We start from the raw sequence: 14,086 nt of genomic DNA on the forward strand, positions 1-14,086 counted from the left end.
GAACTACAGGCAACAAGTAAAGACATGGAGGGCCATGGGTGTATAGCCAGATATAAGAGACAGAAGTCTGACTCCTCAGGGCCTAGATTTAATGGCTCTGCACGTGCTTCAATGAGCCACGCCACTGAAATGCCTGCGCTCCGTTGTCTCTGAGTGAGAGGCAGAGCAGGGGCTGGGCTGCACATCCCGGGGGGGCAGCGAGAGGGGGTCCTGAGGCCTTTGCTGCGTGCGGGACCTGGCGCTGGGGTGAGCTGCAAAGGCTGGAAGTGATGCAGGGGCCAGCGATGTTTCAAACTGAGAGGGAACGAGGACCAGAAGAAACCGGTCCCGAAAGGGCCTGCCCCTCCTGCTGAATCTCCATCCCTCCCTGCTGCAGCCTGGCCCTCTGGGGCAGACTTACATCAGTGAGGCTGAAGTGGGAGGGCTTTGCCAGGGGCGCAGGCACGGCTCTGCACACCTTACATTCCAGCCTTGCCTCATGATAACCGCTAACAGAGGCAATCTCGAACCTCCAGGGGCCGAATGAACACAACTCACACACTCCAAGCGGGTGGAAAGAGACAACCTGGGAGGCAGGTACCGCGCTGCTGTCTCCGGTCTCCGCTGCATGAGGCTCACAAGCCCTACCTGTGCCTCGGCGCTGCTGCCCCAGTGGGGCGAGGGGCGCGCTGTGGGGCGGGGTGTGCGTGGGAACAGCCGCCGAACAAAGCCGCGGATCCGGTTCCTATTCTTAGCGCGCTTCCTAAGGAAGTGCAGTGCAGGGACTCCGGCGCGCTCCGGGAGCGCCTCCGGGGCGGCACCAGCGGAGCTGCCCGGGGGGTGACGGTGCTGGTGCTGCTGCTGCCGCCGCAACCTCACCGGGAGCCCTGGCAGCGCAGCGCGGGGCACAGAACGGACCGGCCTGGGAAAGACCTCCAGGATCATCAAGTCCAGGCGTTATCCCAGCGCTGCCAAGTCCACCACTAACCCACGGCACCGAGGGCCTCGTCCGCACAGTATGTGAACACCGCCAGGGACGGTGACTCCAGCCCTGCCCTGGGCAGCCTGTTCCAATGCCTGAGCACCCGCTCTATCGTATCCAGTCTAAACCTCCTCTGGTGCAGCTTGAGGCCGTTTCCTCTTGTCCTGTCACTCGTTACTCGGGAGAAGAGACACCCCCCCCCCCCCGCCTCCTTTCAGGTAGCCGTAGAGAGGTCCCCCCGAGCCTTCTCTTCTCCACACTAACCCCGACAAGCTCCCTCAGCTGCTCCCCATCACACTTTGCTCCAGGCCCTTCACCACCGTTCCGCCCCTCTCTCTCTTGTACCGAGGGGCCCAGAGGTGATCGCAAGAATCTGATCTGAGGTGCGGCCTCACCAGTTCCCATCCCCGTTCCCATCCCCATTACCCGTCCCCGTCCCCGTCCCCATCCCCATCCCCATCCCCATCCCCATCCCCATCCCCACCCCCACCCCCTAACACAAGCCCTCCCCGCCCCCACCCCCTAACACAAGCCCTCCCCGCCCCCACCCCTCACACAAGCCCTCCCCACCCCCACCCCTCACAAGCCCTCCCCACCCCCACCCCTAACACAAGCCCTCCCCACCCCCACCCCTCACACAAGCCCTCCCCACCCCCACCCCTCACAAGCCCTCCCCACCCCCACCCCTCACACAAGCCCTCCCCACCCCCACCCCTAACACAAGCCCTCCCCACCCCTCTCCAGCCCCCCCACCCCCACTAACAAGCCCTCCCCACCCCCACCCCTAACACAAGCCCTCCCCACCCCCACCCCTCACACAAGCCCTCCCCACCCCCACCCCTAACACAAGCCCTCCCCGCCGCCGCTCCACAGCCCCCGGCCCGCCCCGGGCCCCTCCGGCACCACCTCTCCCGCCCCGGCCCGGCCCGGCCCGGGACCACGTGGCGCGGGGCGCTGGCGTTGGGCGGTGTCGCGCAGCGATGACGCACCGGGGCGGGCGGCGAGGCGCCGGGCTGGGAGTCGGGGCCGGACATGGCGGCTCGGGCCGGCCCACGGGAAGATGAATAAGGGCTGGTTGGAGCTGGAGAGCGACCCCGGTGAGTGCCGGGGCCGGCACCGGGACGAGAGGAAGGCATGGACAGCTCGGGGGGGGGGGGGGAGCCTGGACCTGGGGCTGTGAGAGGCAAGCCGGGGCCTGGGAGGGGGCTGTGGGGTGGAGGGGGTTGTGAAGGCAGGATTAGGGGGTGCAGCGCTGGAGTGGGCGGGCAGGAGGAGTGGGTGCTGGGGGAAAGGGACAATGCAGGGTTGATGTGTACAGGACATAGCCCATAGGGGGAGGTTATGGGGGTGTAGGGTAGGCAGAAAAGGGGTGTCAGGAGGTTGGATGTCGGGCTGAGGACAAGGATGGGGTGAACAGGGCTGCAGGAGCTCTGTGAATTGTCCAGGTTATTCCCATCCTCCCCCTTCTTCACCACATGCTGAAGACAGGATGCAGTTTGAATTCTCCCACCTGGGAGGGAAGGTTCTTTGCTTGGAATATATCTGCCTGGGCAGAGGTGAGCTCTCAGCATGCTTCAGATTTGTGGAGCTTTGGATGCAGAGGAGACAGCTGGGACAGCAGTTAGGAATGTCTCATGTGCTGCTCTCAGCATTCAGCACATCCCATAAACTGACCAGCCCCTGCCACAGGGCTTGCGATTGGAAGCTCTCAGTGCTTTAGTGATCAGGAAGGGTTGGTAGATCCAGATTTGGGCTGTCTGTTGTGGCTGCTGGGTGGAGAGGGCAGCCTTGGGAACCTCCAGGCTGCTGGTGTAGTGCTGCTTGTGCTGGCGAACACCAGAATGTTTCCTCCAGGCAGTCCAGATACTTTGGGATGGGGATTCCGAGTGTTCCAGGAGGGATGGCAGCAGGAGTATGCCTTTTGGGATGCTGAGGTAATACAAAATACTGAAATGAACTGGAGAGAAAACATGGTTGGAAGGGACCCCTGAAGTCTTTGGCCCAAAGCAGAGCTGACTTCAGAGGTAGTTCAGGTGGCTCATGGCTGTGTCTGGTTGGATACACCCAAGAAGATTTCTGCACCGTGGTCTCAGGGCTGACCATGCTGGTGGTGAAGAATTGGGTTTTTCTGGGTGTACGGTGAGAATTTCTCTTGCTGCAGCATGTTCCCATCACTTCTGGTCCCTTCATGGTGCGCTCAGGGAAGTTTGGCTCCCTCCTCTCTGCCCAGTGATGTTGCTCACACTGGAGCGAAACACACAACAGCTGAGTTCCCATACCCTTCGGTGCAGTCCTGCTGGTCAGACACAGTCCTAGAGGACTGCTGTAGAGGTATAGGAGTGCTCCAGGCCACGGTGAGCTTGGAAGTCATGCTTGGTCATCTCCTTCTGGTGGTACCTGCAGGAGCAGCGCTGCTTTTGGCATGTGGTGTTGTTTGTGTCCACAAGGCCTTGGTCTGGTGCAGATCTTCACTGGCTGCGAGGCAGAGCTTGAGGTGTGGTTCACATCTCACATCACACATGTTTTGCTGTCATCAACTGACTGTAACTGTTGGAACTGGAGAGTGACTGAGGCCTTTGACCTTTGCAGAAGCTTTTACACTTGAAAGACTCTTATCTGTAAACAGCTGTGACTCCTGCTTCCAGCTAAAGAGGGAACAAAAGCCGTGGCTGCAGTGAGCATCTGAAGACCCTTGTGGAATGCAAGGACCACTTGCCTGAAGTAGGTTGCTGCACAGAAGGCAGCGGTGCTGCCTGAAGTCTCTGTAGATGTCACCTGTACAACACAGCCTTCCATGGTATCATGAGAGCAAGGAGGCTCTCATCAGTTTGAAGCATGTCATTTCTACAGGGTATTTCTTCCCACTGTCAGTTCTGGTTTTTTGCTCCCAGAAGTGTCCTCCCTGTTTTAGTCATTTTAACTTTGGTGTGGAAGCTCCTCTGGCTCTTCCCTTCTTGGCTGAGCAACTTCCAACAGGTTCCTTAAATCCGTTGCTTACAAGGATGTTTTTCAGGATTGAATCCTTCTTATTGATAATTCCTTAGACTTTCTCCCAGGCTTTCAGCAGCCTTTGTATGGCAGCAAAAGAAGCAGATTTATTATTCCAGTCTTAAGCTCACTAACAGGGGAACTGCCTGGAAACTAGGCTGACTGCCTTTGCATGGCAGTGGAAGCTGCTGCTCAGTTCCTGATGTCTGATCATCCTTCGGTCTCTTTGCTGTTGTGTGTGTATCCTGGTTATGTCCTTTTGTAATGGGAATTTTGTCGTTGCTGGAGGCAGGCTTTTGGTCCCCTGGGAGACGGGGAGATGAGTTAGAACTGTGTGTGTCATTTAGGTGCTCCCTGCTGCTGTTCGTGGTGGGGGGTTATTTCTTGGCAGGTCATCAGTGGGTCAGATGCTGAAGGTGGGTCCAGCTTCCTTGGCCTCTGGCAGGAGAGGGTTTGTTCAGGTCCCCTCGAGGAAGTGGATGATGCATGGGATGGAGGGTTGAAGTGAGCCAGAGCAGCTCTGTGGTGAGCCAGGACTGTGGTGAGTCTGCTCCTGGGGGTTAGCATGATCCTGGTGTTGCTCTGCTGCGTTCTTCTGACTGTACCTTGGCCTGGCACCACATGGGACCTTTGTGGACCAGTAGCAGCAGGTTTCCTTTCTGCTCTCTTCCGTCAGAAGTAACCTATTGGGTTTGTTCCTTTCCAGGTCTCTTCACACTCCTGGTTGAAGATTTTGGTGAGTGCAAGAAACGTTCCTGGGAAGTCAGTTTTGTGTTTAACGGTGTGTCCATTCTGGTGGGTTTTACACTAGCTTCTGCTCTTTGTTTGCAGGGGTCAAGGGAGTGCAGGTTGAAGAGATTTATGATCTGCAGAGCAAATGCCAAGGGTAAGTCACAGGTGTGAAAGCGTGAGTTTTATTAAGCAGAATGTGTCACTGCAGAAAGATGGGGCTGGTGGTTCTCTTTTCCTCTCTGTCTTTGCTCTGCTGTAGTTTGACATCGAAGGTTGCTGGTGCTGGGCAGTGCAGCCCCACTGGTTGTGGTTCATCCAAAACGATACAGCTGCTGACTTCTCTCCACAGCCCTGTCTATGGGTTCATCTTCCTGTTCAAGTGGATTGAGGAGCGCAGGTCACGCCGGAAGGTCTCTACCCTGGTGGATGAGACATCGGTGATCGACGATGACATCGTTAATAACATGTTCTTTGCTCACCAGGTAGGCTGGAGCCAAGGGGAAGCATGTGGGTGTCTCATGCGACACCTCAGGGAAGCGATGTGGTGCTGAGGGCAGCTCCTCTTTCCTGAGAGTCTCTGCCCTGAGCTCTAGGTTGGAGGGACTCCAGGGAGGGCTGCGAGCTCATGGGGCATGGTGAACCCTCTAAACAAGACTACCCTCCTGTCCTTTGAGAGCCCAGGTCAGGTCACTGCTCTCACAAGTGGTACTTGTGCCAGTACTTTTCAGTTGATTATTGTCAACACGGGGGGTTGTTGAAGAGTTGCCTTGTTCCTGCTGGTTAAGAAGGTCCTTGTGTCACCCTCCAGCTGATCCCCAATTCCTGTGCCACCCATGCCCTGCTGAGTGTCCTCCTGAACTGCAACAATGTTGACCTGGGCCCCACGCTGAGCCGCATGAAGGATTTCACCAAAGGATTTAGCCCTGAGGTAGGGGCAGGGATGTGCACGAGGAGCACATGGGAATCTGCCTCTTGCTCCCCTTGGGTTGATGCTCTAATGGACTGGCTCCTTTCCAGCCCTTTGGCTCCTCACTACATCACTATTGCCTCTTCTCTCCCATCTTCCTGCTTTGCCTTGTGCAGGGCCTTGGTCCCCTCACACTGGGCCCAGCTCTGAGCTTTGTGTTGTGTTCTTCCCTAGCCTAGGTGCATTCTCTAAGTCTGGGATCGAAGTTCCTCTCTCCTACCTTCAGACATATCTTGAAGTCTGTGTTTCTGACTCTCATTCCTTTAGCAGAAATTGTCTGTTCTTTTTATCTTGGGTTTCACCTCAGCAGAGCAGAGGGAGTGCCTGAAAGCTGCTCTCCCAGTCCTGGGAGGGAGGGACTGGGGAGCCACTGGGTGAAGCATTTTGTTCATTTCCTATTACTTCTCAGTTGTTTTCCTTGCTGTCGCTGCAGAGCAAAGGCTATGCCATCGGCAATGCCCCAGAGCTGGCCAAGGCCCACAACAGCCATGCCAGGTGAGTGAGGGGGGATCTCCAGCTGACTGCTGCTGAAGGAAGCAGGCTCCCCGCTCACCTCTTGCCTCTCGTGCCCTCGCAGGCCGGAGCCACGGCACTTGCCAGAGAAGCAGAATGGAATCAGCGCTGTGCGAACCATGGAGGCTTTTCACTTTGTCAGTTATGTCCCCATCAAGGGACGGCTGTTTGAGCTGGATGGGCTGAAGGTCTATCCCATTGACCACGGTAAGAGCCTGCCTGTCCCTACAGTTGAACAGACACCCTGGTTTGTCCAGATGTATGTGTTATGGTGTTTGTGGAGAATCACTCCAATGGCTTTGTCCTGAGTTTCTGCAGCTCACTTTGGAGCCTCTGTGCTGGGGACTGTGTCCGGAAAGCAACAATTTCTAAATGCATTGCATTGCGTTTTCCAGCCTTGCCATTATCCTCCCCAGTGGCTCAGGGTCACAGGGTCCTTCTGCAGCTCTGACATAACTCTGTATTGCAAGAATCTGTCTCCTCCTTGTTCGCTTCATGTGCCAAATAACTGCTGTGTGTTGAGGCACAAGGTCCCACTGCAGATCCCAGCAGGCTGCTCTGGATACTTTGTTTATTTACGACTTGGCTACTCAGATCTGTCTTCCAGACACAACTTGTTACTGCTAGGAATTTACTTCTGTCTGTCAGGCCCTTTGGTAAGGTACCCACTTGATGTGCTTGGATTACTTAATCATAGCACCAGATCCAGTGGCAGGTGGATCCCAGCAGGAGCTGGGATCTCCTTGGACTTTGGGAGCCCAAGCATGTGAGCCAGTTGTGGTCGGCAGGGTTCAGAATTTGCTTTTCTGCCCTGCAGATAGCTCGTGTTTCCATTTGGAAGGCAGAGGCAGGAGGTTCCACATATGGGCTGAGAGCGTGGTGCTTCTGCCACCCAGGCTCCTCTTGACTTGCTTGCTGGTACATAAGGGAGCTGTTGGATTGCCTGTGGTGTGGATGGCAAGATCTGCTCTGCGTGTTGGCAGCAGGAGCCTGGCTCTGCCTTGTTGAGTCCAGCTCTTTCTTGTTCTCACAGGGCCGTGGGCTGATGATGAGGAATGGACGGACAAAGCCAGGAGAGTAATCATGGAGCGCATCGGCCTGGCCACTGCAGGGTAAGGTCCCGGGCCATGGTGCACGCACTGGCCCATTTTTCCCTGGATTGTTTCTACTGTGGTCTCTGTGCAACAAGTTGTGCAAATGGGGGTGGAGAGTTTTGCCTGGGAGAGGTGCAGGTGTACTGCCTCTTTGCCTTCTCTTGCTTGCAATTTGACTGCCTTCAGAGTATGTGGAGAAGCTATACGCTTCGTGTGATGCAGAGTCCATGCAAATGGATGCGAGTGGTCAGATGAGGTCCCTGTAAACTAAAGTCTGTAGGAGAAGGAATGGTGCTACTGGTGCTGAGCTGTACCTCTTGGATGCTTGGTCTTGAGGGTAGCCAGGGAGGTTCTAGAGTCTCTGTCCTTGGAGATACTCAAAGGCCATGTGGATGTGGTCATGGACAACCAGCTCCAGCTGGAGCAGGGGTTGGAGCAGATGAATTCCACACGCCACTTCCAACCTGTGAAGGGTGCTTTGTGTTATGGCTGAAGCAACCTTGCTCTGCTTCTTCAGTCAGAGTGAGGTTAACTTAACTTTGGGGGAAAAGCCTCCTGTGTGATGGCATTAGAGGCCAGGGCAGGGGAGGTGCTGCCTGGAAGGAGGTGGCAGGAGCTCTGCAGGGCATCTCCTTGCTGGTAGCCAGACTGATGTCTACTGTCCCTTCCTGCAGGGAGCCCTACCACGACATCCGCTTCAACCTGATGGCCGTGGTGCCTGATCGGAGGATGAAGTACGAGTCCAAACTCCACATCCTGAAGATGAACCGCCAGACTGTGCTGGAGGCCTTGCAGCAGGTAGGACAGCCCAAACCCTAAGGGAGTGTGAGCCTGAGGTGGGAATAGGTTCTGTTTCCAGGGCATCTCCACGTGCTGTGGGGGCCCCTAGATTTTGGTTTGGTTTTTGTCCTTGGGAAATGTCTTCTGGGAAGAGGAGATAGCCAGCCTCAATGCCTGGCCTTTGGCTGCTCACCTGGGAGATTATCCATGGCATTGTCCATCGGTAGTGCACACCCTCATGAGTTCTGCAGAGCTTGAATGGGAGGGATGTGGCTTGGGTCACCCCCGGCCAGTGCTCAGTTTCCATCTGTCATTTGCCTTCAAGCTTATCCGAGTAACTCAGCCTGAGCTGATCCAGACTCAGAAGTCTCAGGACTCTCAGCCTCCTGAAGAGGTGAAGCCAGCCAGCAGCAAGACTGTGACCCTAGAGAGCACCCATACAGGTACAACCCCCGTCAGTGTTGTTGCCAGCCAGCCTGGCCTGCTGTGGTGTGACAGTGGCTGTCTTGACCTGGAGCTTGAGGCAGTTTTATGGTCAGCTTTGCTTTCTTTTCTCCATGCCCAGCTCCATGCACACGGTGCTGGGGTGTGGTAGATGCCTCTGTGCTTGGTAGGAGAATTGTAGGGACGTGGAGTTTGGAAATGGGAGGGCTTAAGATTGGGGACACAGGTGACAGCTGGAAGTGGAATGGGAAGTGGGTCTGATGGAGTATAAGAGCTCTTCTTTGCAGTGGGCAAGGGGTGGCAGAGGACATGGAGTAAAAGGTGATGGTGCTGGTCATGAAAGGCTGTGCTGTGTTTGTGTGGCAGATGGCACCGATGAGCCTGCCACCCAGGGCCACCTTGCGGCCATGCAGAGCCCACCCACCAAATCCAAACCAGTGGCAAAGACATCAGCAAGCAGCATCAATGGGGCACCTCCAGGAAACCCCAACCCCATCGTGCAGAGGTTGCCAGCCTTCCTGGACAACCACAACTATGCCAAGTCCCCCATGCAGGTAGGCTGCAGCTCCAGGCCAATAGCGCCTGACTTGAGCTGAACTTTTTGCTCCCAGTCCCTCACCTCTGGGGGGCTGTGGCTCTTGACTGGTTTAAGCCCTTCCCCTGCCTTGCAGCCTGCCTGCCCTTGCACTAACCCAGACTGGGAAGTGAGAGGGCAAATAAGGACTGACCTGACAGAAGATGTTAATATAAGTGGGGGTCAGCTGAGAAGCAAGGGAAGAGTCCCCTGTCTCCTCTTGAAAAGGGCACGCTCTGGTGTTTGGCTGGACCAAGGACATGTCTGCTGGGCTCTTCCCCCTTCCCCCGCTGCCAGCAGGCCATCAGCAATGGTGTTTTGCAGGAGGAGGAGGACCTTGCAGCAGGAGTGGGTCGCAGCCGGGTCCCAGTCCGACAGCACCAGCAGTACTCTGACGATGAGGATGACTACGATGATGATGACGAGGAGGAAGTTCGTAACACCAACTCAGCCATCAGGTGACTGAGCTGAGGGCAGGGAGCTGACCTTAGCAGAACTGCCAGTGGTGACTCCCAGATCTCTGAGAGCTGATAGTTGTGTAGAGCCTGTGCCTGTGTGTGCAACTGGGGCTGTTCTTTCCACCTGCTGTGTTACTGCTGGATTTTGTGAACCTCTTCTGCAGTTCTTCACTATCAACAGTGAATTTTGGCTGCTCTATCTATAGCTGTTTATTGGCAGCAGGCTTTGAGGAACCTCTGTTCCCCAGTCCAGACTGCCAGATTTGTTCCTGGTGAGTGTTGGTGTGCTTGAACTGCTGTGAAGGTCAGGAAATGGGGTCACAGCGAGGGTGCTTTTGGGGCTTTTGGAGGAAGAGTAGAGGTGTGTTCCAGCTGTGTAGGGGTGCCCACAGCAGAGGGGTTCAGTTTTGAAGTGCTGCCAGAGAAGCAAGCGGCAGTGGGGGCAACCAAGAAATATTTCCTGCCTTGCTTCATGCCAGGAGACAGCGAATACTGATGAGTGTGAAGCTGACAGTGGCTGTGCGGGGCCTCCTTCCACCAGGTACTCACCTTCCCTCCTGTGTTCGTGGGCAGGTACAAAAGGAAAGGGCAGGTGAAGCAGGAGCACATGGCAGGGGCTGTGGATGGCCAGCTCTCCGTCCTCCAGCCCAACACCATCAACGTCCTGGCTGAGAAGCTGAAAGAGTCTCAGAAGGATCTTTCCATTCCCCTGTCCATCAAGACGACCGGCGGGGGTACTGCTGTGGCGGTGGTCACCCACTCCCAGCCCTCTCCGACCCCCAGCAACGAGAGCACAGACACGGCCTCCGAGATCGGCAGCGCCTTCAACTCCCCGCTGCGGTCCCCCATCCGCTCGGCCAACCCCACGCGCCCCTCCAGCCCCGTCACCTCCCACATCTCCAAGGTGCTCTTTGGCGAGGAGGATGGGCTGCTGCGGGTCGACTGCATGCGCTACAACCGCGCCGTCAGAGACCTGGGGCCTGTCATCAGCACTGGGCTGCTGCACCTCACGGAGGACGGCGTGTTCTGCCCGCTGGCTGTCGCAGGTAGGTGCCCGCCAGCTTTGGGGGTGGTGGCATCTCCCCTGGGGTGACTGGACGCTGTCCTTTGACTTCAGGAGTGGATACCGGTCCTTTGCCGTAGCTCCTAACGCTTCCTTCCCCTGTGTGCAGACGGGGGGAAAAGCTCCCCACCTTCCATCAAACCTGGTGATGAGGCCCCGATCACAATCAAACTGGACGAGAAGGAGGGCAGTGAGGCCAGTGACAGCAAAGAGAAGGTGGGACTTGGCAGGACCAGTGATCACCCTGGGGGGGAAAAGTATTCTCCCAAGGTGAGTTTTGTGCTGCGGCAGCCCTGGGGACATGGAGCCGCAGCAACGCTGGCAGTGACTGAACCGCATGTGCACGCTGTCCCGCTCGCGTCGCCGCAGCCGCGCCTCGAGGTGCAGGGCAGAGCAGGTTCTGTGCCTTGTGTCACCATGGGGATGTTTCCCTCAGCAAGTGGGCAGAGCCGCTGCCTCCTGCAGCCGAGATGTCCGGGGTGCTGTGCTCTCCTTCGGGCCAGAGGGACCCTGCACCCCCAGGCCCCAGCCTGCTGGGAACTTCGCTGCTTGTCTGTGCCCTCCAGCTCAGAGCTCGGGTAGCACAAGTGCACCAGGGGCACCCTGGAGGAGAGCTGGCGAGAAACTTTTACTCAAAAGGGAAGTTTGCAGCCTCAGTGCAGGCTGATTGAGCACCCTGACTCAGAAACTCACTACAATGAGCTGGTCTGTGGTTTCTTCCCCTTCCCTCGCAAGTATTTTTTGGTTTTGATGAATTCTCCCTTTCCCAGTGCAGAGAGGAACATCTGCCAGCTCACCCCGCTGGCTCCTGGGCTGCAGCAGGGCTCTGGCTGCTGACATTTGCTCTGCTTGGTCCTGGCAGGAGCTGCTGGCACTGCTGAAGTGTGTGGAGGCAGAGATTGCGAACTATGAGGCCTGCCTGAAGGAAGAGGTGGAGAAGAGGAAGAAGTTCAAGGTGTGTGTCAATGGCCTGTTTGTGTTGCCAGTTTAGCTCCCTGAAGGCTCAATCTGGGTTGTTAAGCCAAAGTGGAAGCAGAGTGTTCAGCTGAGAATGGCCCTGGGGAGCATGTGGGACCCTTTCCTATTACCAAGCCACCCTATGGGGCAGAGCTCCTGCCAGGACAGACTGAAGGCCCTGGTCAGCACTGATGAGCTTGAGGTAGGTGGAGCACTGCAGCTGGGCCACAGCTTGACACAGCATTGGCAGGAGGAAGCAGGGATTGTGCTTCAGGGCCTGGCAGGATTCCTCCCCTGCCCATGGTCACCTCTTCCCAGCTGTCCTTTGTGGAAAATGCTGGCACCTGAACTGGGATGGACACAGTCCCAGCTGTGCATTGGCCTGACCTGGTGGGGAGGTGGTCATCCTCTTCTGGTGTCTTTGGCCTGGGAGGTGGGTCCTGTCACATCCATTCTTTGTCCCCGTTAGCCTTGAGCTCTTCTTCCTCCCTGACACCCATGTGTGGATTTGTCATCTCTTTGTAGATTGATGACCAGAGGAGAACCCACAACTACGATGAGTTCATCTGTACCTTCATCTCCATGCTGGCCCAGGAAGGTGAGCTGTGCTCTGTGCCTGAGGGGATGGAGCATGGGGCTTGCATTCAGCTGAGGGAGCCGTACTGAGCATGGCAAAGTGGCACCTGGGAGCCTGGGGAGCTCATCCTGCCCCGCTCCCTGTTTCTGCCAGGTCTGGGGCATGCGGGAGAGCTCAGTCTGTGGAGCCACGTTTCTCTGCTCAGTGTCCTTTGGTTTGATAGTCCCAGGAGGAGCCTACTGATGGGGCCCGGGTAGGACAGGGAGGGCTGTGCTCCAGCGTGGGCAGTACCGACATGGGCATGTGTGTGCTTATCCCCTGCAGGCATGCTGGCAAGCCTGGTGGAGCAGAACATCTCCGTGCGCCGGCGGCAGGGGGTCAGCATCGGCCGCCTGCACAAGCAGAGGAAGCCGGACCGACGGAAACGCTCTCGCCCCTATAAAGCCAAGCGCCAGTAGCTGGGGAGCCAGGACTGGGAGAAGCAGCAGCTGGGCCTTGTGTCTTTGGGCAGTGGCACTTGGATCTACGTTCCCTCTGCCCAAGGAATGGGACCACAGCGACAAGCCCTCAGCCGAGGTGGAGCCTGGGGCCAGAGAGAAATCGGGTTTTCCTCTGAGCCCGAGTTGTGAAGGGCAGGAAAACACAGTCCTGAGGGGAGGCCCTGCAGCCACCAGCCAGCCAGAGCACGCAGCTCCCACACCCTGGGCCTGCGTCTCGGCACTGTGGCTGAGGTCTGGCAGGAGGGGAAGTGGCTGGTCTGGCATTGTGGGAATGCCAGCAATGCCACTGCTGGCCTGAGCTGGCCACAGGGGCTGTGGCTTGTGTCCTCAGTCCAGGCCTTCAGCTCCCTGCTTCCCCAGGACATTTGTGTCTCTGTTTTCTGACCCTCTCCCTCCCTTCCCCAAAGTTTTGATTCTGACCCCCACTTTTGGCCGTTGCTGAGCAAGGTGGCTCCTGGACAGAGCCCATTCTCCTGCCCCATTCCCAGAGCTGGCCCATGTGCAGCCAGGCTGGTCCTGCTTTGCCCTGTTCCCTCAGCACTCTGGGTACACAGCCCCCCTGCCACTGCAGCCTGGCTCCTTGCGCCCTGGGCAGCTCTGGTGGCAGGTGAGGTGGGGTGGGCTCATCCCTGGAGCTGGGCCTTGGCCCCAGCACTCTGTGTGGCTCTGCTGCCATTGCTGCTCTCCTGGCAACCAGTTCTGTGGGTCACCCAGGATTGCTCCAGGCCCTGTCCTCAGAGAAACCCTGTGAATTATAAACAAACCAAGTTCATGGGGTGGCTTTGGTACTGCTGGGCACAGCGCTGGGGCAGGTGCTGCATGTGGAGTCCCTTGGTGGCCTTGGCAAAGCCTTTGAGCATGGGGAGAGGCAGCTGGTTACTGCAATGCAGAGATTGTGCCAGCCAGAGGTCAGCACCTCTGGAGGTGTCCTGAGGTACAGCTGGGCTGAGGGGAGCTGCCACAGAGAGGACTTAATTTTACAAGTACAGATCTTGACTCTGGAATGAAACAGTTCTTTTGGTATTTGTTGAAGGGAAGAAAATCCTTCTGTCTCTTGCTGTGTCTAATATCGAGTGCTGTAAAAAAAAGGATCTGTCTGAAAGAATAAAGCTATCCTGTAACAGCCACCCAAGGGAGAGGTGCGTCTGTGGCTGGGGGCACTGCTCTTCTGTGTGCTAGAACCTTGAGGTAGTTGTGGGGATTGCAACACTACCAGGTGAATGTGATGCTGATGGAGCTGAGCTCCATTTATTGACAGCTCAGAGGGCAGGAGAGGGGCTGCTGCCTGGCTGTGCTGCCTCCTCTGTGCCGGACAGCGGAGGCCATGACTCAGCCTGAGGTGGTTTCCTGCCTAGAAGTCCAGGGCACAGGTCATTTGATCCAGTGCTTCTGTGGCTTGTCTGTAGGGATCTCCACAGCAGTCGTAGTTGGTGGAGTGGCCTGTTGTTGACAGCGTGCTTGTAATGGGGGAAGCAAGG

The 14,086-nt window shown here is 56.9% G+C and overlaps 1 protein-coding gene across 4 annotated transcripts; it reads left to right on the forward strand.

Moving 5' to 3' along the window:
- Positions 1-1,937: 1,937 nt before the first annotated feature.
- BAP1 (BRCA1 associated protein 1) lies at positions 1,938-12,802 on the forward strand. Of its 4 annotated transcripts, none has more exons than XM_062632718.1 (17): positions 1,938-2,058; positions 4,656-4,685; positions 4,781-4,835; positions 5,031-5,163; positions 5,490-5,609; positions 6,082-6,143; positions 6,226-6,368; positions 7,195-7,273; positions 7,930-8,053; positions 8,361-8,478; positions 8,846-9,033; positions 9,378-9,511; positions 10,085-10,557; positions 10,684-10,844; positions 11,437-11,529; positions 12,057-12,129; positions 12,433-12,802. In XM_062632718.1, the coding sequence occupies exons 1-17, from the start codon at positions 2,022-2,024 to the stop codon at positions 12,564-12,566; spliced, it is 2,157 nt and encodes a 718-aa protein (XP_062488702.1). In that variant the 5' UTR covers positions 1,938-2,021; the 3' UTR covers positions 12,567-12,802. The 4 variants fall into 4 exon arrangements, with proteins under 4 accessions (XP_062488702.1, XP_062488703.1, XP_062488701.1 ...); XM_062632719.1 differs by having other exon boundaries at positions 10,684-10,790; XM_062632717.1 differs by lacking the exons at positions 12,057-12,129; positions 12,433-12,802 and having other exon boundaries at positions 10,684-11,522.
- Positions 12,803-14,086: the final 1,284 nt, after the last annotated feature.

This window comes from Pezoporus occidentalis, unplaced genomic scaffold, assembly GCF_034315485.1.
Source record: "Pezoporus occidentalis ecotype Australia unplaced genomic scaffold, CSIRO_AGI_Poc_V1 ctg395, whole genome shotgun sequence".
Classification (NCBI taxonomy): Eukaryota; Metazoa; Chordata; class Aves; order Psittaciformes; family Psittacidae; genus Pezoporus; species Pezoporus occidentalis.

Bases quoted from the DNA above. Each gene is read 5' to 3' on its own strand.
- BAP1 (XM_062632717.1), top strand. From the start codon at position 2,022: ATGAATAAGGGCTGGTTGGAGCTGGAGAGCGACCCCG. The intron at 8,054-8,360 runs GTAGGACAGCCC...TTTGCCTTCAAG, and splicing joins TGCTGGAGGCCTTGCAGCAG to CTTATCCGAGTAACTCAGCC. The intron at 9,512-10,084 runs GTGACTGAGCTG...GTTCGTGGGCAG, and splicing joins AACACCAACTCAGCCATCAG to GTACAAAAGGAAAGGGCAGG.